Here is a 27,457-nt window from a genome sequence, read left to right as displayed (position 1 = left end):
GCCCTGTACACACGATCAGACATTTCGACAACAAAATCCATTTGATTTTTTCCGATAAATGTTGGCTCAAACTTGTCTTGCATACACACGGTTACACAAAGTTGGTTGGAAATTCTGAACGTCAAGAACGCGGTGACATACAACGCGTACAAGGAGCCGAAAAAAATGAAGTTCAATAGCCAGTGCTGCTCTTCAGCTTGATTCTGAGCATGCGTGGCACTTTGTGAGTGGGAATTGTCTACACACGATCAGAATTTACGCAAACGGTTTGTGTTGTTGGAAAATTTTAGATACAGCTCTCAAAGTTTGTGTGTCAGAAATTTTGATGGAAAAAGTCCGATGGAGCCTACACACGGTTGGAATTTCCGACAACATGCTCCAATCGCACATTTTCCATCGGAAAGTCCGACCGTGTGTACAGGGCATTACAGTGTGTACTGGGCTGTAGTGTTTAGTGTTAGACCCCTTTCACACTGGGGTGGAGTGGGCGTTAGTGGTTAAGCGCCGCTAGTTTTAGCAGTGCTTTACCGCTGTTATAACGACACTTTTCGGCCACTAGCGGGGCACTTTTAACCCCCGCTAGCAGAAGAGAAAAGGGTTAATAGTGCCCTTGTTGTGGTGCTGCCAAAACTCTTTGCAGGTGCTTCAGCAGCACTGCCCATTCATTTAAATGGGCAGGGGCTTTGGAGGAGTAGTGCAAACACTGCTCCCGCACAGCCCCAAAGATGCTGCTTGCAGTGCTTTTTTTCCCGTCCTGCAAGCACACTGCTCCAGTGTGAAAGCACTCGGGCTTTCACACTGGGATGGCTTGAGAGGACCTCCACAGGCGCTACTTCTAGTGCTTAAATGCCTGAAAAGCACCTCAATGTGAAAGGAGTTTTAGCGTGAGCCTACTTACAGGAAGAGAAAATACAGTGATGACCCCCTCAATTGTGAACATCCTCACATGTTCACAACTGAGCTGCACCATCAGAATAACTAAATTACAAGGCAAACTGAACAAAAGCATAAGTAGTTTGGCAGGTAAAAGAGCTCATGTGATTTTGTAAACCAAAATACTGTGCTCAAACTCTCAAAAAAAATACTATGAGACAGCCACACTCACTATTAATTTGGACACAAAAATATTAAACAGATGTCAGCAAAAACATGTTGCGCCGTCTCTTTAACCCCCACCTGCCCATGCTATAGTGAGAAAGATGGCTACAGTGCGGGCATAATTTGCCGGGAGGCTGTACATAGATGTCCTCCCGTGATCGCGCTTCAGACTTAGCTGATCACAGATCAGGGTAAAGGGCCAATCACAGTGGCCCTTTACCATGTGATCAGCTGTGTTTAAAGTGGTTGTAAAGCCAATTAAAAAAAAAACCCTGCAAGACAAAGGCATAATGAGCTAGTATGCAAAGCATACTAGCTCATTATGTATTACTTACCTTAGATCGAAGCCCCAGCAGCGGTCCTCGTTTACCACTCCGACCGGCGACATTTATTCCGGGTAACCCGGATTTACTTCCAAGTATCGCGGCTCTGGCACTGTGATTGTCCGGAGCCACGATGACGTTGCTCCCGCACATTCTCACGGGAGCCGCCGGTAATGGCACAGTCTAATGGCACGTACGTGTGGGTACGTACAATGACGCCGGCACATGCAAATACAGCAGATATCTCCTAAACCGTTCAGGTTTTGGAGATATCCAGGATAGCTACAAGTAAGCCTTATTATAAGCTTACCTGTAGTAAAAAGTGTGCTGTAAGGGTATACAACCACTTTAATGACAGCTGATCACAAAAGTAAATACAAGCCGGTTATTGGCTTCTCTTTCCTCACGTTGACAGGGGAGACAAAAAGAGCCGATAACGGGCTTGTCAGCACTGATAATCAGGGCATTAGATTTTTACTCAATCCAAATAACAGCGTAAGGCGCTAGACTGAATCCACCTCGATTAAAAGTCCACCGCCATGAGTGATCCAAATATCAATAGTCATTTAGAAGGGCTGCCTCAGAGTGACCACTGGGATAGTGGCGAGAAACACTTGAAAACATAACACTGACAAAGTGCTCCTGAAATGACATGTGGGTGTCATATATGCATGATATGATAAGACCTCAAAGGATTGACTAACAGTGATATCAAGAGCCCAGAAACAGAGGATATAGTATCCATTGAAAGTCTATGTTTATTCCCCACATGGTTAAAAAACAAATTAGATGTACAATGGCTACCAGGTGATGACCAATCCCATACCACAGGCAAGCAGAAAACCTTGGGAACCGGGTTACCGATGGGAACCGCGTGGACCGTTGGATCCTTGTGGAACACTCCTGCTGGTCACGGCAAGGAGGTGGGTGGATCCACGTCACCGGAAGTAGCTGGAACCAGGAATTCTGTGGTGGTGGACACTCAGGCTGGGACACACCAGGATAACATGTTTCAGGGTACTCCCCTTTGTCTGTCTGACAGGCAACAAGCAAGTCAATGTTTATATCTGTGCATTGACATCCATCAATTAACAGTTAACCCAGCATATCCCTCAGCCCAAGGATGGTCTGATCAACTACTGCTGGGGAATGCAACAATAACACTTAATAGACCTTTATAAAATATATGCTGTAGAATAAAATTGGCAGCTCGCTGCTGCACTCTAACGTATATGTAAATAATTGATATACCGAATAACACACTAATATTGTATGAATATAAAAACATAATAGAAAAAGAGGGAAAAGTAGGGAAACAACAGGCAGATCATTTCAATATACTGTATCGCAGACCAGTATGGTCTATAACAAGATCAACATATTTAGCCACTAAATTACACTTTGAATCTCTGGATCCTCATTAAGGCCATTGGGAGTCAAAGTATCTAAATTGTGGATCCAAAAGATCTCACGTTTGCACAATAGTGAAAACTTCTCATTAGGAGTAAGGAAAGGGAAGAGGGAAGACCCATGTCCCCGCCATGACACTGCGTGAAGTGGCAGTCGATACTGTACTTGTCTGAGCGTTCCTCAATGAACTTACCATGTTCAATGATCCTATTGTGAAGTGGGCCTATGGTGCAGATCGCATGAGCAGCGTAGTGCATAAATTACATGGTCTGTAGAACAAGTGATAAACTGTCTTATCTCATAGATGTGGTCGGCCCTATCTCTAAATGTTGTCTGACCTCGCACAATAAACTTGCAAGTGAAGCATCCTCACTTACCACACCTGAAAATGCCTGTTTGACCTCAATGTCACGTGTCACCTTACTAGGCGCAAAAAATGTTCTTTAGAGTGCGCGCTCTCCTGAAAGTAATGAAATGGTAAATGTCAATTTAGGGTCCATTTTCAAAATGTGCTAGTGTTTTCGAAACACCTTTTCAATGCCACGGTAGTCACCATTAAATATTGTAATGAACCCTGTGACATTAGATTCAATTGGCTTGGATCTTTTGAATGTTTTATCTGGGGAGGGGGTATTCAAAAAATTTGAATATGCCTCTGATATTAGCGCCCTAGGGTAGCCCTTATCCATAAATTTGTTTCAAAAGCCTTCTCTACCATGTAGTCCTCAACTTTTGAACTTTCATTTACAATGTCCTCTGTGTTTTTGGGCTTGTGATATCACTGCTAGTCAGCCCTTTGAGGTCTTATTACAGTATATCGTGCATATAGAACACCCACATGTCATTTCAGGAGCACCTTGTCAGTGTTATGTTTTCACAGATTTTTACTCAATATCTAAGACTTTATGTAAATCTGTTGTATTTATGATTTAAAGAGACAGCACAATACATTTTGGCTGAAAACAGTTCATATGTTCAACACAACCTGACACTGGATATTTTTTTTTACAGTCTGTGTTCAATTGAGAAGATTTCCCTTCACTTTCTGTCTGTGAGGGGAAATCCCTTAGCTGTCACCAGAACAGGTTTCCCCACAAGTTGATTTCCCTTTATCTGCTGTTCCAGTGATAGATATAATAATCTGGATCTCCTTTTTTCTTTCTGTCTTGGTTACAACAATCATCAGAGGAAATCACTGCCGGCTGGAGCAAATTGGATCATGCTTCATAGGGCTTCTTTGCCTTCTTCTGGATCAACTGTGGGTATGGAATTGTGTATATAGAGGTTTTCTATTTGTTTTTTTTCTAGATGGACTACGTAACAATGAAAAATGGAGGTGATAAATGTCTCCAAAAGGTACACAGACACCAATAAAAGAATGATAGAGATCCCAACCCTTCTGTGCAAAACTAAGTTTAGATTAGGCTTTAAAATATATTTAAAGTAGTTAGTCTCATACCACAAAACACTATTGACATGACCTGCATTGGGGCACAAAAATGCACAGTGAATTCCAAATTTAAAAATATGGATTTTAATGAAGGAAAAACATTTTTTATCTAACTTTTAAAATCCTAAAAAACTCACCTAGAGAGGAGTCTAAAAACCATATATATTGGCATTAATGTCTAAAATTACAAATTTATGGATGACGTTTATGTATATTTGAATTATTATTACCTGGAGGTGCTGTTGTGTAACCTGCATATATTAAAAGAGAAAAAATAGTTACATCTGGAGGTGCCATACACTGTCAGTAAATAATCAGAAATATATTTAATATTGTTTACAAAAAATATATAATTTCAACTGCCTATCATAAAATTGTTATACTAGTTTTGCTCATATGTGAATACTTTGGGTTAAATTTAGCTTTTTCTTACACTGCTGTACGTAGAGGAACAAACAAATCGTGGGACTCAAAAGGCACCATACAAGAAAATATAAAATACAGTATATAATGTTAGTAAATAAGAGTAAAACCCATATAAGTGATGTGAAAGAAATGTTGTATCTTATAGAGCTATATGGAACTGAACATACTCGAGCTAACAGGATCCTTATTGTAGCTTAGACACATAATATATATCCACACAACACTCAGGTTTATGCATTTTACAGCTATAGGATGCTTCATCAAGAAAAGAGGAATTGTTGCTTAAAGGATAAGTTCACCTTAAGAAGGTAATAATAAATGTACATTTTTTGCAAGTTTTTTTTTTTTTTTTTCTGGAGCCTGCAGAGTATTACACAGATCAACAGACTGCAGGTGCAATGTCAGGCTCCTGAAGACACTAACTACAGCTTTCTGCCCATGCAGAGGTATCAGCATTCTGTTTGAAATCTATAGAAAGTGTCAATGAACTACGAGAATACTCACAAGCCCATCACACTTCATTGAAAACTACAAGCCATCTGCTGTAGTGGCAGACAGGAATTGTACTTCATTCATTCTGAGATCACTGTAAATGAATGACGTAGCTGTGTGGGCCGAGCTCTGCACAGCCGCGCTGTTTTTAAATTGTGACAGCAGGTGTGGGGAGAGGATCCCCTGCTTTCTGTCATTGGGAAAGGGATCAGGAGGTGAGGGAGACTGTAATATGTTACATGTTACACCCTACATACTGGTGTAACATGTCCTGTAACATGTTACAAAGGTGAACTTAGCCTTTAACAAGTGGATTATTGTTCTTCGATTAAATTAAAAAATATGTTACCCCAGTATTTCATATTTCTGATATGTCTGTTGGGCCTACCATGTACTTCTATGTTCTTTTTGTATTGCTCCCTTTGGCAGAAATACCCGGTGATCCTGCCAGTCCTTCTGCTTTCCTATTACAAAATGACAACACTAGGCATGAGAGCACAGTGTGGTCAGTTTTTCTGGCTGTGCTTGTTGTGAGCTAATCCAATGATCGGGTTTGTGTTGACACACCCCCACCCCGCATAGCCATTCACTGACTAGACCAGTGTGCTGCTGTTTCTCCTCCCCTAGCACTCCGAGTTCCTTATGCAGCTGAGAACAGAAGGTATGTGGTCACTTAAAAAATAAAGGAAAAAAGGTATTTATATTTTTTTTATATCTATACCCACATTTTTTGCCTTTCATTTCTAATTTAAACTGAATGGGTTGTTTTACAAGCTAAGGATTTACATATTCTTTATGGTACATTCCCATATATCAGTTTATCTGTAAAAAATGTCAACAGCATTTTTTGTGAAATATACTGTACATGACTAGATCACTAACAATTCTGTTTACACTTCGTTGATCCTTTTGCAGATATCTTTTTTAACCACAGACCAAGGAGGCATGTTGGGGGGAAGGTGACATGAGCTAACAGGGGCAAGTTTTCTATTGCATTGCTGGAAAATATCTGTGTTAAATTTAATATTTAATTATTTGATATCAATGATTGACAAAGTATAAACAGAATGGTTAGTAATCTTTATGTGATGTTTATTTAACACTGCTGTTGTAATTTTTTACAGATATAATTGTATATCCACTTGCCGAATGGTAAGTCGCTTAACCTCAAGTGGTTGTACCCATATGATGCCTGCATCAGCTGCAGGCATCATCCTGGTACCGTTTTTTAGAGCTGGCGATCAGCTTGTTTGTAAGAGCAATCGGAACGGCCACTCGGTTGCTGTTACAAGCCGCAGGAGGGGAAGCTCCACCTCCTGCAGTTTGCTTGGGCTCTCCCCTCACACCGGAAGACCCAAGCAACCAGCCGACATGTCCACTGGCTGGACACCCGAACAAAGCCAGGATCGGGTTTGATCAGGTCTCCATAGCAGTAACCCAGAAGCGATGAACTGACATCACATCCAATTCACGTGTCATCAGTGCCATTTTTTAAATACCGTAAATAAAAGGATTCGGAAATGCCAATCTTGGTGTTTCAAACGCTTTTAAGTGTAGAGAAGTGATTTGGGGTCCCCAGATCGCTCCTTAAAGAGTACCGGTCACCTGCCTATTGCTGTCACAAGGGATGTTTACATTCCTTGTGACAGTAATAAAAGTTATAAAAAAAAATTATAAAAAAAAAAATCAATAAAAGTGCCCCCGTCCCCCCGTGCTCATGGGCAAAGGCTAATGCATGCGCCGGTCCTGCACGCGCGCAAACAGCAATCATCCCACACATGTAAGGTATCACCACAAACATCAGATCATGGGCAGTAATTCTAGCACTAGACCTCTGTAAATCTAAAGTAGTAACCTGTAAAGGCTTTTAAAGCATTGCCTATGGTTAGTAAAATGGTTATGCTACTTATAAGGGTTAGTTACTTCGTTATGCTCCGATGCATGGGTGTGCGCAATTTTAAAGCATGAGATATTTGGTATGTAATTATTCGGCGTAACATCATCTTTTAAATTTTACAAAACGAAATTGGGTTATGTACAGTATTGTGTTTTTTTGCCTTACAATTGAAAAAAGTGTGTTTTTTCCCCAAAACTATATAATGTTAGGGGGTTCTAAGACATTTTCTAACAAAAAATACTGATTGATACATGTAAACAAAAAGTGCTAGAAATGGCCTGGAGCTGAAGTGGATATACAGACCAGGGATGTGCAGCCAGGGGAGGCAGGTGAGGCAGGGCCTTACCTGCCATGAACATTAAAAAAAAGAGCTTCAAGGGTCGTAGCTCGGCGACCTGGGGTCATAGAGACCCCAAATTTGGGGGTATGCTATCCCACCACTGGTAAAAATTTGGGGATCCTACCACCTCTATGGAGGCTTCTTGAGCAGCCTGTCAGAAACTAAATACAGAGTGACCACTTTAAATACAAGCTGACACACACTGTTTGCAGCAGACTGAGAGGTTGAGCTCACAGTACCTCTTGTCATGGTTATGCAGTAATCTTTCTCTGTCTGCTTACCTCTCCTCATGTGTTAAGACTAAGAGGCCAGCCACTCTCACCTGGCTGTTTTTATAACCTCTCCTCTAAGCATGGCTCCACCCCAGGCCCTATCAGGGAACCCTATATTAACCTGTGCACTGCAAGCCAGCGGTGCTGATCAACCATTGTGTATTCATTGTGTGTTTGGCTTCCTGTTTGCCGTGTACTCTTCGTTTGTCTCTGTTACCGACCTTGGTGTGTTCTCGACTATTCCTGTCTGCTCGTGACCCTGACCTTTTGGCGTGTCCCTGACTATCTCTGTTTGCCTGTGACCCTGAACCTCTGGTGTGTACTCTGTTGTTTCTGTCTGCTAGTCGCCCTGACCTCTGCCTTATCCCTTTACTATCCTTGTTGTTCCAGCCTGCTGCTTCCTTCTCCTGTAGTCTACTGTGAGCTGTGAGTCCCTAGGGGCCGCGACCTGGAGCCAGACTGCAGCACAGTCCATCCTCACCACTAGAGGTGGTGAGGATGGAGAAGATGAAAACGAGAAGAAGATGAAGAAGAGAAGAAGATGAAGAAGAGAAGAAGATGAAGAGAAGAGTGGGAGCCTCCCTTCATGCCATGGATGTGGAGCGGCCCGAGGAGAAGGGAAGAAGACGCCACGGAGGAGATGCTGGACGAGAACACCGGAGGAAGAACCAGAAGAACCAGAAGAACCAGAAGAAGAAGAAGATGAAGGAAGATGGAAGAAAGAAGAAAGAAGAAGCATTTAAATAAAGAAATTGTCAAAAACTGTCTCTTGTCATTTTTAACATTTTTGACAGTTTTTTAGTGAAATGGTAGGGGTACTTTTGTACCCCCTTACCGTTTCACACAGGGGGGAGGGCTGGGAGGGCCGGGATCTGGGGGTCCCCTTGTTAAAGGGGGCTTCCAGATTCCGATAAGCCCCCCGCCCGCAGACCCCCACAACCCCCACAACCAATAATGCTCAAAGTGAAACAATAAAAGTGTAATATCCCTTTAAATTTCGTAGCTGGGGGGGTGTCTATAGTATGCCTGTAAAGGGGCGCATGTTTCCCGTGTTTGGAACAGTCTGACAGCAAAATGACATTTCAAAGGAAAAAAGTCATTTAAAACTACTTGCGGCTATTAATGCATTACCGGTCCAACAATACACATAGAAGTTCATTGATAAAAACGGCATGGGTATTCCCCACAGGGGAACCCCGAACCAGAATTAAAAAAAAAAAAATGACGTGGGGGTCCCCCTAAATTCCGTACCAGGCCCTTCAGGTCTGGTATGGATATTAAGGGGAACCCTGGTCAAAATTTAAAAAAAAAATGACGTGGGGGTCCCCCTAAATTCCATACCAGACCCGGCGTGGGGTTTTGACGGGACTTTCCTGTGACGTCACGGGGAATGCCACAGGGAATTCCTGTCATGTCCCGTGTCAGAGGGGGGAGGGGTCACCGGGTGGCCCCGCCCCCATTATTTAGGAACCGTCAGAAGAGGAGAAGCGTCACACAGCGGGAGCCTCCCTCCATGCCATGGATGCGGAGCGGCCCGTAGAAGATTCCGATAAGCCCCCCGCCCGCAGACCCCCACAACCCCCACAACCACCGGCCCATCAACATGGGGACAAGGTGTTTTGGGGAGCTACCCCAAAGCACTCTCCCAATGTTGGGGGCATGCGGCCTGGTACGGTTCAGGAGGGGGGGCGCTCTCTCATCCCCCCTCTTTTCCTGCGGCCTGTCAGGTTGCGTGCTCGGATAAGGGTCTGGTATGGATTTTTGAGGGGGCCCCACGCCGTTTTTTTAAAAAAGTTTTGGCCGGGTTCCCCTTAATATCCATACCAGACCTGAAGGGCCTGGTATGGAATTTAGGGGGACCCCCCACGTCATTTTTTTTTTTTAATTTTAGTTTGGGGTTCCCCTGTGGGGAATTCCCATGCCGTTTTTATCAATGAACTTCTATGTGTATTGTCGGACCTGCAATGCATTAATAGCCGCGAGTAGTTTTAAATGACTTTTTTTCCTTTGAAATGTCATTTTGCTGTCAGACTGTTCTAAACACGGGAAATATGCGCCCCTTTACAGGCATACTATAGACACCCCCCAGCTATGAAATTTAAAGGGATATTACACTTTTATTGTTTCACTTTAAGCATTATTAAAATCATTGCTCCCGAAAAAAACGGCCGTTTTTAAAACTTTTTTTTGCATTGATCCATGTCCCCTGGGGCAGGACCCAGGTCCCCAAACACTTTTTATGACAATACCATACATATAATCCTTTAAAATTAGCACTTTTGATTTCTCCCATAGACTTTTAAAGGGTGTTCCGCGGCATTCGAATTTGCTGCGAACACCCCAAATTGTTCACTGTTCGGCGAACTTGCGAACAGCCAATGTTCGAGTCGAACATGAGTTCGACTCGAACTCGAAGCTCATCCCTAGTCTGCAGACTTGAGACCCAGGAATCACATTAGATCCAGGTGATGCGATTCCTTCAGGATTTGGCATCCCGTTTTGAACAGATTCAGGACTCATTAGGATCCCCGGTTCAACAACCTCAACCGCTATCTGCTGCTGCACCTATCGCACCAGTCGCAGCCACACATTCGTTACAACTGCCAGCTCCGGGTCGTTTTTCTGGGGACTTCAAGGCCTGCAAGGGGTTCCGTAGCCAGTGCACAATTCATTTTGAACTCCAGTCCCAAAACTTCCTGTCCAATTGGGCGAAGGTAGCCTATATTATATCCCTCCTGTCCGACGAGGCGTTAGCCTGGGCTGCTCCTCTGTGGGAACTGAATGATCCAGGGGTTTCTAGCATGTCTGATTTCTTCGAGGAACCAGGTCATGTCTCCTCAGCGGCCAGAGCTCTTTAAGTCTCCGTCAAGAGTCCGCTTCTGTGGGACAGTATGCTCTTCAGTTCCGTATCCTCACAGCTGAATTGAGCTGGAATAATGAGGCCCTAGTTGCAACCTTTTTATATGGCCTCTCTGATAGAGTGAAGGATGAATTAGCAGGAAGATCCCTCCCTGCTGATCTGAACGGTGTCATCACCTTGTGTAACCAGATTGATATTCGCTTTCAGGAGAGGGCCCTGGAAAAAAGGCGCCAGAACTTCAAGCCTTCCTGGCTGGGGTGGGGGCTGCTGTGGTCTGGGTTGGTGGTGCACGAAAAGCCAGTGGTGAATGTGCCCCTGAAGTGGCAGTTCAGGGGTGCCATACAGTCACAGTGTTCAGGTACTTGATTTATGGCACCATGGTCACTTCAACACAACACGTTTTTCGCACCTGCCTCTAGGGCCGAGCCTTTTGACTAGGACCAGGGGAAATTTTTATTCCTGACCGGAGGGCCGGCCATTATATTACACGGTAATAATGGTAACTTTTCACTCTCTCCCACTTCCTTCTCCCCACTTTATTTTTTTTTACCCCGTGTTTGTCACTTTTTTTGTATCTTTTGGTTGATGTTGCACGTTTGTCATAGTGTGATGAGTAGGGTGTGGATCCTCGGGCCTACTCTGAAAGTCTGGCTTGGTTCGCCCTCTCTCATGGGGTCTCCCTTCGGGGGAGTCCCACCTAGTACTTGGGTGGGTCTGTTTCAGCAGACCTTCCAGAGAACGGGGGTCCGTCTGGTTTCGGCCAGATGGACCCATGTGAAGTACCTCAGTCCCCGTTTGGAGCCCAACACCCCTGGGGATCAGGGTAAGGTCCTTCCCTAGTGGAGGACCAGTGTAACACCCCTTGCACGTTTTTGTGTGTCACTCTTTATGTGTGTGCACTTTTTTTGGCACCGGGTGGAAGTTTTTGGGTGTGTTTTGCACTCCACTGGCTTTTGAAGAAAAAAAAAACGATTATTTATCTATTTACTGTGAAATTACTGGTTGGAAGTTATAACTTCAAACTTCAGTAATTTGTCTGTTAAGCCACCTGCTTGAGTACAGATTTTGAAAATATAGTAAATTACCTTAAAAACAATATATAATAATTGTTTGTATATTACTTACTTATGGTAATTAACTCCTTGCCACCCAGGCCAATTCTGCCACTTCTCTCCTACATGTAAAAATCATTTTTTTTGCTAGAAAATTACTCAGAACACCCAAATATTATATATATTGTTTTAGCAAACACCCTATGGAATAAAATGGTGGTCATTGCAACTTTTTATGTCACACGGTGTCACAGACCTAGCCAGAACAGAGGCTGTTGGAGAGGACTGTATGCAAGCCTGTTGCCTTTTGATTATGGGCCCTGGATTTTCAAGGGATTCATTCTGTTGGGACACATCCTGTGAGGAGATGCTGGTGTCATCAACCTGTGTTTATGTTAATTGAATGAGCTAATGACATTGTCCTCTATACAATGTAGGAGACGGGACGACTGCTATTGTGTTAATTAACTGTATGAAGCTCGGTGACCACAAGTCTGGGCGAAAGATCATGTCTCAGTCACCTAGGCTGTATAAAGGATTAGATAATTAGCTCATGTTAATTAAGTTACAGTTGTATTGTTAGAGGAGGTTCCAACGGCATATAAAGTCTTGTAACTTTGATTCATATAAACAGTCCATGTTAGCAGTGAAGCAAGTGTCGCCTTGTTTTCTTCTCAGAGAGGTTGGAATATCTGATATCTGTATACAGACTGGGAGGAAGTGGTATATGACGGAAGCACTCAAGCGGAGTGTGGGACGTTCCGTGACACACGGTATTTGCGCAGAAATTTTTTTAAATGCTTTTTTTTGGGGGGTAAAAAACAGTTTCATGAATAAAAAAAAACACTAACTTTAGCCTGATTTTTTGTATAATGTGAAAGATGATGTTACGCCAAGTAAATAGATACCTAACATGTCACACTTTAAAATTGCGCACACTTGTGGAATGGCGCCAAACTTCAGTACTTATAAATCTCCATAGGAGGCGCTTTAAAATTTTTTACAGGTTACATGTTTAGAGTTACAGAGGAGGTCTAGTGCTAGAATTATTCTCTAACGATCATGGCGTATGTAACCTGTGTGTATCTGGCTCTGCATATGTGCTGAATCGCATGACAAGACATGCTAATATTTCATGTATTATAGTGTGATGCAATTTTTTTAAAAATAGCCCACAAAAAGATCAGCTCTCTTTTGAGCAATTGTCATGCATAGGGTAGCCTATTAAAATGAATGGCCATAAAAGTGACAAACTCAGGCACCCTGGTCCACCTGCATTGGAATGATTGGAGGGTAAATATTAAAACAGGGTGCATAATGTAGTAACTTAATAGGTAAGTGTTCCACAAAATTTGAATACTTAATCTTTTACCTGCCACAACTGATGAAAAGTCAGCATGGAATCCAGACCTTTGAACAGAGCTATCACTTTTAAATTCAATGCTGATGATATTAGATGATGAGCGGTAACTGTACAAAGTGATGTTTGGAGGATAACAAAGCATTGCCAAAAGCGTAGAGTTTCGAGGAGGCCCATCGTATATCTTCACCCAATCGTAGACACAGTTTGATGATGTTTCTAGTCTAACAACAAAACACAATGTTAGAAATTCTGTATATAGCCCTACAGAACAGACAAACCACATGGGCTTTGTTGCTTAAGCCTAGGTTCACACTACTTCGATAAGATGTACTTCGAATTTGATCCATTTTTTTTGTGCTGTGTGAGGTGCGAATTTGCCTTGCGTTTTGAGGTGGACAGGTGCGAATTTACTGCAATTTTACCACAAATTTCAGGAGGCAGACAGTGAACAATTCGCAGAGATGTGAACTGTGTGCTGCGAGTTTACTCCAAGTTCAATTGAAGCCTATGAAGATAAAATTTGCACTGCACCATAGGAATTTTCATTGCACTTGCAGTCAACATGCACAGGACCCTTTTTTCCTCGCACCAAATTCGCAATGCATAGATGTGAACCAAAGCCATGGAATACTATGCTTTTTACATGACCTGCAAATCTGTGTGTTCTTAAATGCATCAAACCCAGTGTCAGGGAATCAGCAGCAGGAGAAGGGCTCTAGGACCCAGCATCTCTACCAGCACTTATGGCAGGAGAAGGACTTCAGGACCCAGCATCTCTGGCAGGAGAACGACTTTAGGACCAGTATCTCTACCAGCAAGTCACATGGGCCTATATAAGGAAGTCTGCTAGTGTCTGCAATTGCTGGTTTTCTTCAGCTCCCCCTGTGTTCCTGTGCCCTGGATTATCTGCTGATGTGATCTCCTGTGTACCGACCCGGCTTGTTTTGACCTGATCTTCCTGATCCTCTGGCTTGACCCTTTGGCTTTCACCTGACTTCCTCCTGCCTGCTCCCAGCATCTGACCCTGGCCTGGCTATTGGACTCTGCTTATCCTGCTCCCTGTACTAAGGCGCAGCTGATCTTAGGTTTTTCTGATCCTGGATTGTCTCTCTGTGAATGACCCCTGGCCTGGCTCCTGGCTCTATTCAGTTTTTCCACTGGACTCTCTCTCCTGGACCTTCCAAGCATGCCTGTCTCCAGCAACCCAGCACCCGTGCTTCTGTGGGCACCAAACCTGCTGTTCCACCTTCAGCGGTGTGCTGCGCTCGGCCGCAAGGGGAGCTCTCCCAGCATCTCGGCCTCCTACCAAGTTACTGACAGTACAAACCAGCCATGTCAGAGGCCGACGGAGGTGTCTCCCCGCTGGAAGCCGCAAGTCTACAGATTACGGCCCTCACTCAGGTCATCCAAAAACTCCAGGAAGGGTACTTTCAGTTAGAGGACTGCCTGCAGCACCTGTCTGCGACACCTACCACCACAGATCAAGGGCCGTCTTCACCTAACCCTCTGGTAGGTTACTCCTACTGTGGTAATGCCCCCTCCGGAACCACAAGTACCAACACCAGAAAGCTTCTCCGGTGATCGGAAGAAATTCAGATCCTTTAAGAACGCCTGTTACCTATACTTGGCCCTGCAACCACAGACTTTTTCCACTGAACCAGTGAAGGTGGGATTCATTATTTCTTTGTTGACCGATGAACCCCAAGTATGGGCTCATGGCTTATTGGAGCAGGAGAGTCCTCTCATCAACTCTGTGGACCAGTTATTCAAAACCATGGCCCAATTATACGATGACCCCCTGCAGGTGGCCACTGCTGAAGCTGCTCTGCATACCTTACGGCAGGGTCAACGCCCTGCGGAAGATTACACGGTGGAATTCCGTACCTGGTCCTCAGACTCAGGTTGGAACGAGTCAGCGTTAAGTTATCAGTATCGGCTGGGGCTGTCCGAATCCCTCAAGGATGAACTGTCCAGCTCCTCAACACTAGAAGGTCTCATCCTAGGTTATTCTGATCCTGGACTGTCTCTCTGTGAATGACCCCTGGCCTGGCTCCTGTCTCCGCTATTCAGTTATTCCACTGGACTCTGTCTCCTGGACCTTCCAAGCATGCCTGTTTCCAGCAACCCGGCACCCGTGCTTCTGTGGGCACCATACCTGCTGTTCCACCTTCAGTGGTGTGCTGTGCTCGGCTGCAAGGGGAGTCCTCCCAGCATCTCGGCCTCCTACCAAGTTACTGACACCCGGTGTATATTCGCATCAGTGTGAACCCAGGCTTAAGGGGTTTTAAAAGTAATGTAATCCAACACTAGGGATGAGCTTCGTGTTCGAGTCGAACCAATGTTCGACTTGAACATTGGCTGTTCGATCGTTTGCTGAATTGCGAACAATATGGGCCATTCGCGCCAAATTCGTGTGGCGCGTCACAGCCCATAATTCACTGCGGCATCGCAGTGCATTGCTGGCTGATGATTAGCCAAGCATGCACTATGACCCGCATGCTTGGCCAATCACAGCGCCGTCTGTAGAGAGAGCTGTAATTGGCCAAAGCCACCCTGTAGTGCGACCTCCGCACAGTGTTCAGCTAAAGCTACCTGTAGAAGGTTGGTGGTGTTTTCCTCATTCTATGACTACCGCAGGCAGCTAAATTATTTACACGTTAGTGTAGTGCGACCTCTGCACAGTGTTCAGCTAAAGCTACCTGTAGAAGGTTGGTGGTGTTTTCCTGATCCTATCACTACCGCAAGCAGCTAAATTATTTACACGTTAGTGTAGTGCGACCTCCGCACAGTGTTCAGCTAAAGCTACCTGTAGAAGGTTGGTGGTGTTTTCCTCATTCTATGACTACCGCAGGCAGCTAAATTATTTACACGTTAGTGTAGTGCGACCTCTGCACAGTGTTCAGCTAAAGCTACCTGTAGAAGGTTGGTGGTGTTTTCCTGATAATATCACTACCGCAGGCAGCTAAATTATAAACACGTTAGTGTAGTGCAACCTCTGCACAGTGTTCAGCTAAAGCTACCTGTAGAAGGTTGGTGGTGTTTTCCTGATCCTATCACTACCGCAGGCAGCTAAATTATTTACACCCTTGTGTAGTGCAGTGTAGTGTAGTAGCTACCTGTAGAAGGTTGGTGGTGTTCTCATACTACAGGCAGGCAGTGGATTTTGCTAGCTGCAGTATCAGTATGTGTATATATATATATATATATATATATATATATATATATATCCCAGCTTAGTGCAGCTACAGGCCATTAGTATGTCTGGAAGGCCAACAAGGAGAGGCAGACAGTCACAAGCCAATAAAAGAGGGCAAGCAGGCTCTGTGTCTAGAGGTAACAGTGCTGGTCGAGGAGACGGTGCAGCACGTGGCCGTGGGACATGCTTGGCCTTTTTTTTGGCAGCTGGCCGTGTTGAGCCGCAACATGCGGAAGACTTGGTCGAGTGGATGACCAAGCCGTCCTCATCCTCCTCATCCTCTCTCACCCATGCTCAGGGTACTTTGTCTGGCAAAGCAGCTGCCAACGCGGCCTCTTCCCTCGGCTCAATGGCATCAGTGACTCCTTCTCTAGCCCCACCATGTCCTCCTGAGGAGTCCCTCGAACTGTTTGACCACAGTGTTGGGTTTTGACCACAGTGTTGGGTACATGCTCCAGGAGGATGCCCAGTGTTTAGAAGGCTCTGATGATGATACTGAGTAGGGATGAGCCGAACACCCCCCGGTTCGGTTCGCACCAGAACCTGTGAACGGACCGAAAATTCGCACGAACGTTAGAACCCCATTGACGTCTCTATGGGACTCGAACGTTCGAAATCAAAAGTGCTCATTTTAAAGGCTAATTTTCATGGTATTGTCCTAAAAAAAAGGTTTGGGGACCCAGGTCCTGCCCCAGGGGACATGTATCAATGCAAAAAAAACTTTTAGAAAATGACTGTTTTTTCGGGAGCAGTGATTTTAACGATGCTTAAAGTAAAAAAAAAAAAAAAGTGAAATATTCCTTTAAATATCATACCTGGGGGGTGTCTATAGTATACCTGTAAAGTGGCACATGTAACCCGTGCTTAGAACAGTCCCTGCACAAAATTACATTTTTAAAGGAAAAAAGTCATTTAAAACTGCTTGCGGCTTTAATGTAATGTCAGGTCCTGGCAATATGGATGAAAATCAGTGAGACAAACGGCATGGGCACCCTCCAGTCCATTACCAAGCCCTTCGGGTCCTGTATGGATATTAAGGGGAACCCCGCACCCAAATTACAAAAAGGAAAGGCGTGGGGCCCCCAGGCCCTATATACTCTGAACAGCAGTATACAGGCGGTACAAACAAGACAGGGACTGTAGGTTTGTTGTTAAGTAGAATCTGTTTGTAATTTTGAACTGGTACATTTTTAAAGTGTAGCTCCAGCCAAAAAATCTGTTTTTAAGCTTTTTGGAAAACCTAGGGAAGGGTTATCACCCCTGTGACATTTGTTTTGCTGTCTGTGCTCCTCTTCAGAAGATTTCACCTCACTTTTTGTCTCAATGACAAATGTTTTTTGAAAATTTGGGTTTTTTAGTGAAACAAGGATTGGAGATAAAGCATCAGTGGAAAGGAGAAAAGTTTTTCCCATATTAACTCTTACAGGAGAGAATTTCCCTTCCTATGGGGTAGATTTCATCTCACTTCCTCTTGTCTCCTTCTGTTTGCAAGTAGGAGTCGTTTGTAAGTTGGATGTTTGAAAGTAGGGGCCTGCCCTATATATTCAGCAGAAATTTGGGCCTTAGGTGTTGCTGTGGCCTCAACACTGTAAGCCCTCACAGGGCCCTGCTGTGAAATATTAGATCAAGAATTGTAATTACATGCCCCTGTTGGACAGGGCCAGAAAAATTGGGCATTTGGTGATGGTGGTGGTGGTGCTGGTGCCACAACACTGTAAGTCCTCACAGTTACTCTTGGTGGGCGTTGGAACGGGCCCTGCTGTGAAATATTAGATCAAGAATTGTAATTATATGCCCCTGTTGAACAGGGGCTGAAAAATTGGGCCTGTGGTGGTGCTGGTGCCACAACACTGTAAGTTCTCACAGTTAATCTTGGTGGGTGCAGAAACAGGCCCTGCTGTGAAATATTCAATCAAGAAGTGTAATTACATGCCCCTGTTGAACAGGGGCTGAAAAATTGGGCCTTTGGTGGTGGTGCTGGTGCCACAACACTGTAAGTCCTCACAGTTAATCTTTGTGGGCGCAGACAGGGGCGTAACTAGAAATAGCAGGGCCCCATAGCAAAATGTTGTATGGGGCCCCCCTGCAAACAGCCCCCCCACAGCTGCCCTAGTGTCAATGCAGCTTGACCTGTGCCACATATAGCGTGACCTGTGCCCAATGCAGCATGACCTGTGCCCCATACAGCGGGACCTGTGCCCCATACAGCGGGACCTGTGCCCCATACAGCGGGACCTGTGCCCCATACAGCGTGACCTGTGCCCCATACAGCGTGACCTGTGCCCCATGCAGCGTGACCTGTGCCCCATGCAGCGTGACCTGTGCCCCATGCAGCGTGACCTGTGCCCCATGCAGCGTGACCTGTGCCCCATACAGCGTGACCTGTGCCCCATACAGCGTGACCTGTGCCCCATGCAGCATGACCTGTGCCCAATGCAGCGTGACCTGTGCCCCATACAGCGTGACCTGTGCCCCATACAGCGTGACCTGTGCCCCATACAGCGTGACCTGTGCTCAATGCAGCGTGACCTGTGCCCAATGCAGCGTGACCTGTGCCCAATGCAGCGTGACCTGTGCCCAATGCAGCGTGACCTGTGCCCCATGCAGCGTGACCTGTGCCCCATGCAGCGTGACCTGTGCCCCATGCAGTGTGACCTGTGCCCCATGCAGCGTCACCTGTGCCCCATGCAGCGTGACCTGTGCCCGTACAACGTGACCTGTGCCCCGGACAACGTGACCTGTGCACCGTACAATGTGACCTGTGCCCCATGCAGCGTGACTTGTGCCCCATGCAGCGTGACCTGTGCCCCATAAAGCATGACCTGTGCCCCATGCAGCATGACCTGTGCCCCATACAGCGTGACCTGTGCCCCATACAGCGTGACCTGTGCCCCATACAGCGTTGCCTGTGCCCAATACAGCGTTGCCTCTGCCCAATACAGCCTGGTCTGCCTGTGCCCCATACAGCCTCACCTGTGCAGAGGAAGAGGCAAGCCACCCGGATCAGCAGAGAGCGGGATTGCCCGCTGTAATAGCTTCCATTTGAATTTCCCGTCTTCCCGGGGCTCATCATCACATAGCCCCACCTCTTGGCCTGACGCCTTTGATGACGTCACACGTCCCACATTGGATTGGCATTCTGTCTATCAAAGGCGCCGGGCCAAGAGGTGGAGCTATGTGACGTGAGCCCCGGGAACACTGGAAGTTCTAATGAAAGCTATTACATCGGGCAATTCAGCTCTCTGCTGATCCGGGTGGCTTGCCTCTTCCTCTGCACAGGAGAGGCTGTATGGGGCACAGGCAGACCAGGCTGTATTGGGCACAGGCAACGCTGTATTGGGCACAGGTCACGCTGCATTGGGCACAGGTAACAGCTTGCCTCTTCCTCTCTCTTCCCCTAGCTGGGAGACTGTGCCGGCGGTGCTCTCATCCTCACTGGGCCCCACTTGGCTGCGGGCCCCTTAGTGCCCGCATGGGTCGCTATGGTGGTAGTTATGCCCCTGGGCGCAGAAACGGGCCCTGCTGTGAAATATTAGATCAAGAATTCTAATTACATGTCCCTGTTGAACAGGGGCTGAAAAATTGGGCCTTAGGCACTGGTGCCACAACACTGCAACCCCTCACAGATACTCTAGTTGGAGCGCAGGAACTAGCCCTGCTGCAAAAGAATTGCAACAAAAATTGTAATTACACACCCCTGTTAAACAGGGGCTGAAAATTGGGCCTTAGGCACTGGTGCTGGTGCCACAACACTGCAACCCCTTACAGATACTCTAGTTGGAACGTAGGAACGAGTCCTACTGCAAAGTATTGCATCAAAAATTGTAATTACACGCTCCTGTTAAACAGGGGCTGAAAAATTGGGCCTTAGTCACTAAGTGCTGGTGCCACAACACTGCAATCCCTCACAGATACTCTAGCTGGAGCGCAGGAACTAGCCCTGCTGCAAAGAATTGCATCAAAAATTGTAATTACATGCCCCTGTTAAACAGGGGCTTAAAAATTGGGCCTTAGGCACTGGTGGCGGCGCCCAGAACCAAAAATGTTCTTACAAGCTATCGGCATGATCATTGAGGAGGAAGAGGATAATTACTCAGCATAACAGGATAGTCACTCAGCATAGGCAGTCTTTGAAGGGATCTGACATTTCAAAAAAAATTATTTGGTTACATCAGCATCAGGTGCAGGTGCTTGGTAGCTGGTGGTGATCCAAGACTGATTCATTTTTATGAAGGTCAGTCGATCGACCGAGTCGGTGGACAGACTCACCCTGTGATCGGTTACAAAGCCTCCAGCAGTACTGAATGTGTGTTCTGAAAGAACGCTGGATGCAGGACAGGCCAGTAGCTCAATTGCATACTGTGCAAGCTCTGGCCAGTGATCCATTCTCAAGACACAGTAACCCATAGGATTTTCGGTGGGAAAGATGTCCAAGTCAGATCTTGCCCCTAGGTATTCCTGCACCATGTAAAACAGACGCTGGCGATGGTTGCTGGAACCGATCATACCTTGGGGCTGCGGACTAAAAAATTGTCTGAACGCATCGGTCAGACGGCCACCTTCTCCACCGCTCCTTCTTTAACTGACCGAAGACTCAGCAACACGTTGTCCAGAAACAGGAGTTTGTAACCTCCCAGTCTCTGGGAATGCGTTGCACAGACCTTTCTGCAAGGCCTCCCGAAGATATTTCATCCTCTGCTCCCTCTGCGACGGCAAAATAAGGTCCGCAACCTTACCCTTGTAACGTGGATCAAGGAGGGTTGCCAGCCAGTATTGGTCCTTCTCCTTGATACCACGAATACAAGGATCCTTACGCAGGCTTTGCAGGATCGGGGAGGCCATGCAGGTTTGCTGAGGCATTCAGTCCGGAGTCCTCTGGGTCACTAAGGATGACATGGTCCGCAGCCAACTCCTCCCAGCCACGTACAATTCCATGTGTTTCTTGGGACTGATCCCTTAAAGACTGCTGCTGATGCTGAGTGCCAGGCTCCACCTCCATACTGACACAATCCTCCTCCTCCTCCTCTTCCTGTGTGATCGGCGGGCACGCAGGAACATTGTCTGGATAAAGGGGGCCTTGAGAGCTAAGGAAGTCCTCCTCTTCCTGCCTCTGTTCTGCCTCAAGTGCCCTGTCCATTATTCCACGCAGCGTTTGCTCCAACAGGTGGACAAGGGGGACAGTGTCACTGATGCACGCACTGTCACTGCTCACCATCCTCGTGGCCTCCTCAAATGGTGCCAAGACAGTGCATGCATCCCTGATCATGGCCCACTGGCGTGGGGAAAAAAAAACAATCTCCCCTGACCCTGTCCTGGTGCCATAGTCGCACAGGTACTTCCACATTGATTTTGAATGTTGAACATGGGTTCGACTCGAACACGAAGCTCATCCCTAATACTGAGCTAGATGAAGGCAGTAACGTGAGCACGGACAGAGGAGGTGCCCAAGAAGGACAGCAATCTGGCAGTCATGCTCCCCCTGCTGCAGCATACTGCCAGGTTTGCTCCAGTGATGAGGAGGGAGGGATGATGAGGTCACTGACTCAATGTGGGTGCCTGATAGGAGAGAGGAGGAGGCACATCACCAAGGAGGCAGGATGCCCTCCAGGGGCCAGCCTAAGGGCAGCACACTGACTGCATCACACCGCAAATCTCCGCATGTGCAGGGCGCTGCTGTCTCTGCGCGTTATTCTAAAAGTTCTTTGGTGTGGGCCTTTTTTGAGACAAGTGCATCAGATCGCACCGCTGCTATTTGCAACATATGTCTCAAGCGTATCTCGTGTGGCCAAAACATCTCCTGCTTGGGCACCACATGCTTGACCAGATATATGTTGATCTGCTATGCAGTTCTTTGGCAAGGGTATCTAAAAGACCCACACCAAAGAACAAAGAGGACCTCTCCTTTTTCCTCATCAGCTGAAATCTCCAACCCCACTATACCTTCAGTCCTCTGAGACCTGCACTGAGAGGAATGAAGGTGTAGAATTAGGTGTGTCACAGCCAAGTACTTGTGGGCAATCTGCTTTCGGTACACCGACGTCAGATTGTACCAGGCAGATTTCCCTGCCCCAGCTGCTTCACCGCCAAAAGAAGTTTGCTCCCAGCCATCCACATGCCCAGCGGTTGAATGCTAGCTTGGCAAAATTGCTAGCACTTCAACTGCTACCTTTTCAGTTGGTAGACTCTGCCCCCTTTCGTGAGTTTGTGGAATGTGCGGTTCCTCAGTGGCAGGTACCCAAACGCCACTTTTTCTCACGGAAGGCGATTCCGGCTCTCTACCGGCATGTGTAGGGCCTCGCTGGACAGGGCGGTCAGCGGTAAGGTGCAAATTACTGCTGACTCATGGTCCAGCAGGCATGGATAGGGACGTTACCTAAGTTTCACGGCACATTGGGTCACTCTGCTGGCAGCTGGGAAGGATGCAGGACAAGGTGCAGTAGTGTTGGAGGTTGTTCCGCCACCACGCCTCCAAAATGCCACTACTAATGATTGTGACACACCTCTCTCCTTCACCCCCTCCTCTTCTTCTTCCTCCATGGCCTCATCCTGTGCTTTGTCCTCGGAACCAGCGGTGCTCCGTAGGCATTCAAGGGGCTACGCAAGTACGCAGGCCAAAAGATGCTCTGCAGGGGCAGGTCAACTCTGCAGGGGCAGGTTCAGAGGTTGTTGACGCCACGCCAACTTAAGGCAGGAATGGTGGTTTGCGACAATGGCACCAACCTCCTCTCTGCCCTCCGACAGGGACAACTGACCCATGTGCCCTGTTTGGCTCATGTCCTTAACTTGGTGGTGCAGCGGTTCTTGGGCAGGTACCCGGGCTTACAGGATGTCCTGAGGTAGGCCAGGAAAGTCTGTGTGCATTTCCGCCGGTCATATAATGCCAGTGCTCAGCTGGCAGACCTCCAAAAGGAGTTTAACCTGCCCAAGAACCGCCTAATCTGTGACATGCTCACCAGGTGGAACTCAACGTTGGTCATGCTGCAGCGGCTGCACACACAGCAGAGGGCCATCAATGAGTACCTGTGCAACTATGGCACCAGGACAGGGTCAGGGGAGCTTGTTTTTTTTTCCCCACGCCAGTGGACCATGATCAGGGATGCATGCACTGTCCTGGCACCATTTGAGGAGGCCACGAGGATGGTGAGCAGTGACAGTGCATGCATCAGTCCACCTTTTGGAGCACACACTGCATGGAATAATGAAGAGGGCACTTGAGGCAGAACAGAGGCAGGAAGAGGAGGACTTCCTTAGCTCTCAAGGCCCCCTTTATCCAGACAATGTTCCTGTGTGCCCGCCGATCACACAGGAAGAGGAGGAGGAGGAGGATTGTGTCAGTATGGAGGTGGAGCCTGGCACTCAGCATCAGCAGCAGTCTTTAAGGGATCAGTCCCAAGAAACACATGGACCTGTACGTGGCTGGGAGGAGGTGGCTGTGGACCATGTCATCCTTAGTGATCCAGAGGACTCCGGACTGAATGCCTCAGCAAACCTATGCTGCATGGCCTCCCTGATCCTGCAAAGCCTGCATAAGTATCCTCATATTCATGGTATCAAGGAGAAGGACCAATACTGGCTGGCAACCCTTCTTGATCCACGTTACAAGGGTAAGGTTGCGGACCTTATCTTCCCGTCGCAGAGGGAGCAGAGGATGAAACATCTTCGGGAGGCCTTGCAGAAAGGTCTGTGCAATGCGTTCCCAGAGACTGGGAGGTTACAAACTCCTGTTTCTGGACAACGTGTTGCTGAGTCTTCGGTCAGTTAAAGAAGGAGCGGTGGAGAAGGTGGCCGTCTGACCGATGTGTTCAGACAATTTTTTAGTCCGCAGCCCCAAGGTATGATCAGTTCCAGCAACCATCGCCAGTGTCTGTTTTACATGGTGCAGGAATACCTAGGGGCAAGATCTGACTTGGACACCTTTCCCACCGAAAATCCTCTGGGTTACTGTGTCTTGAGGATGGATCACTGGCCAGAGCTTGCACAGTATGCAATTGAGCTACTGGCCTGTCCTGTATCCAGCGTTCTTTCGGAACACACATTCAGTGCTGCTGGAGGCTTTGTAACCAATCACAGGGTGCGTCTGTCCACCGACTCGGTCGATCGACTGACCTTCATAAAAATGAATCAGTCTTGGATCACCACCAGCTACCAAGCACCTGATGCTAATGTAACCGAATAATTTTTTTTTAAATGTCAGATCCCTTCAAAGACTGCCTATGCTGATGCTGAGTGACTATCCTGTTATGCTGAGTAATTATCCTCTTCCTCCTCAATGATCATGCTGATAGCTTGTAAGAACATTTTTGGTTCTGGGCGCCGCCACCAGTGCCCACAAGGCCCAATTTTTAAGCCCCTGTTTAACAGGGGCATGTAATTACAATTTTTGATGCAATTCTTTGCAGCAGGGCTAGTTCCTGCGCTCCAACTAGAGTATCTGTGAGGGGTTGCAGTGTTGTGGCACCAGCACCAGTGCCTAAGGCCCAATTTTTCAGCCCCTGTTTAATAGGGGCATGTAATTACAATTTTTGATGCAATTCTTTTGCAGCAGGGCTAGTTCCTGCGCTCCAACTAGAGTATCTGTGAGGGGTTGCAGTGTTGTGGCACCAGCACCAGTGCCTAAGACCCAATTTTTCAGCCCCTGTTCAACAGGGGCATGTAATTACAATTCTTGATCTAATATTTCACAGCAGGGCCCGTTCCAGCGCCCACCAAGAGTAACTGTAAGGACTTACAGTGTTGTGGCACCAGCACCACCACCTAAGTCCCAATTTTTCAGCCCCTGTTCAACAGGGGCATGTAATTACAATTCTTGATCTAATATTTCACAGCAGGGCCCGTTCCAGCGCCCACCAAGAGTAACTGTGAGGACTTACAGTGTTGTGGCACCAGCACCACTACCACCATCACCAAAGGCCCAATTTTTCTGGCCCTGTTCAACAGGGGCATGTAATTACAATTCTTGATCTAATATTTCACAGCAGGGCCCTGTGAGGGCTTACAGTGTTGAGACCACAACAACACCTAAGGCCCAAATTTCTGCTGAGTATATAGGGCAGGCCCCTACTTTCAAACATCCAACTTACAAACGACTCCTACTTGCAAACGGAAGGAGACAATAGGAAGCGAGATGAAATCTACCCCATAGGAAGGGAAATTCTCTCCTGTAAGAGTTAATATGGGAAAAACTTAATATGGGAAAAATCCATATTGCCAGGACCTGACATTACATTAAAGCCACAAGCAGTTTTAAATGACTTTTTTTCCTTTAAAAATGTAATTTTGTGCAGGGACTGTTCTAAGCACAGGAAACACGCGCCACTTTACAGGCATACTATAGACAGCCCCCAGGTACGATATGTAAAGGAATATTTCACTTTTTTTTTTTTTTTACTTTAAGCATCATTAAAATCACTGCTCCCGAAAAAACGGCCGTTTTTAAAAGTTTTTTTTGCATTGATACATGTCCCCTGGGCATGACCCAAGTCCCCAAACCCTTTTTAGGACAATACCATGCAAATTAGCCTTAAAATTAGCACTTTTGATTTCGAACGTTCGAGTCCCATAGACGTCAATGGGGTTCTAACGTATGTGCGAATTTTCGGTCCGTTCGCAGGTTCTGGTGCGAACCGAACCAGGGGGTGTTCGGCTCATCCCTATCCAACACACAATAAAAAAGCAAAGTGTTCATTGTAACAGATCAATGAGTGATAAAAAGTAGATAAAAATATCCACACACCCACCATTTACCATCAGTGCTGGTATGAGGGGGAAGAGGGAGGGGGTGGAGTAAACTAAGCACTTGCCAAGTCCTTTAGGGCCCGCATACCCCTTGCAGTATATACAATTCATATGCATCATCTGATACTGTTGAAATGACAGCCTGTTGTAGTGGTGTGTCCCCACCTACTAGTTTCTGGTTAAGTAATGCAACAATCAATCTGTGGTGTTGATGCATCTGAATTGCTGCTGGCCCTATCATTTTTACAATTATAGATAAGGGAATTATCTGCTTTGAGTGTTGAAAATCCTACCTTTATTCAAATCTTACAGATAATACTGAAGTCAGCAAATCGCTAACACTGCTGTTTGCCTGTGTACATATTTGTATTTTTATATGTATTAATGAGATGATGTAATAATGGATGATAAACAAAATGAAAAAATAAAGTAGAAAAATGATACAGTAACTTTTTACAAGGTAAGCTAAATGAGAATACAGAGCACAAATAGCTGCAGTGCAGCATGTCACTAATAAATGCTAAACTGACAACATCCATAAAGTTCCAGGTGATTGACTGCACCAGTCTTCAAGTGATACATTCGTTTTAAACCAGCAGTAAATTAATTATACATTTTTACCTGGACTGTGTCCAGTTTATGGGCTCCCTCTAGTTTAATGGGATTATGTACAATGTAAGGGCCAGTGTACAAAGGCATCTGTGTTAGAATGATTCCTCCAGGTACAAGGAAACTGTATATGTAGTGTGTACAATTAAAAGACTACCCTAGCTAACTAAAGACTTGTGTGGCCAGGTGCTGGGCTATAACAACATGGAGAAGGAAATATTGCTCTTTCTTTGCATCTCTCCCTCTACTGTGATATTAATGTATGTTTAATCATCCTCCTCTGACCAGCAGAAGAAGAGCTAAAGACAAGCAAGCCCATAGACTTCTATGCAGAGTACTGAGAATCTTGGGAGTTGAAGTTTGAGACAGCAGCCATATAATGGCTTCACTATAACAGTTATACTACAGAATAAGCACTGGGCAGTAGAAGGAATGAAGAGATGATTTTTTATTAAATTGCCCAGGAATGTTCTTCCTCTTGGCACCACTGTAGTTAGAGAGAGAGCACCTCTGTCTGGATATTGGCCTGTTAGCTGGAGACCATACCAGTGGAGATCCAAGCCTGGGAGTGAGGACACATCTCAGCACCTACACCGCTGCCACAGGGAGACTGGAGCCTTTACTCCCCTTCTGCTTCCCATCCCCGATCACTGGAGGCTTTTGGGGAGAGACCAAGGGGCCCCTCCTTCTACAGTGAGTCCCAGGGGCTAGTGAGAGGGCTATTCTCCCATCGCTAATACTAGTAGGAGGGACTAAGCCCCTGAGAGCAGGACACTAAGTGTACCCAATCCATACCGCACGCATACTGCACTCTATACCGCATTAATTCCAAACCTAGACTGCACCTATATAAACTCTATAACACCCTCAAACCTTTAGCGCATCTGAACCACATCTACCTTGCACTGAGACTATACTGACTATAGTGTTCCTC

At 46.3% G+C, this 27,457-nt stretch overlaps 1 protein-coding gene across 1 annotated transcript in view; it reads right to left on the bottom strand.

The window, feature by feature from the left end:
* DMBT1 (deleted in malignant brain tumors 1) overlaps nt 1-27,457 on the bottom strand; it is a 165,362-nt gene that overhangs the window by 103,395 nt on the left and 34,510 nt on the right. The window contains exons 8-9 of the mRNA XM_073627487.1: nt 12,993-13,204; nt 4,512-4,532 (exon numbers count right to left, since the gene is read on the bottom strand). Coding sequence (XP_073483588.1) covers nt 4,512-4,532; nt 12,993-13,204 — 233 coding nt within the window. The remainder of the gene's footprint in view (nt 1-4,511; nt 4,533-12,992; nt 13,205-27,457) is intronic.

Source organism: Aquarana catesbeiana, linkage group LG04 (assembly GCF_042186555.1).
Source record: "Aquarana catesbeiana isolate 2022-GZ linkage group LG04, ASM4218655v1, whole genome shotgun sequence".
In the NCBI taxonomy this organism is placed as follows: domain Eukaryota; kingdom Metazoa; phylum Chordata; class Amphibia; order Anura; family Ranidae; genus Aquarana; species Aquarana catesbeiana.
This window is presented reverse-complemented; position numbering and strand designations above follow the sequence as displayed.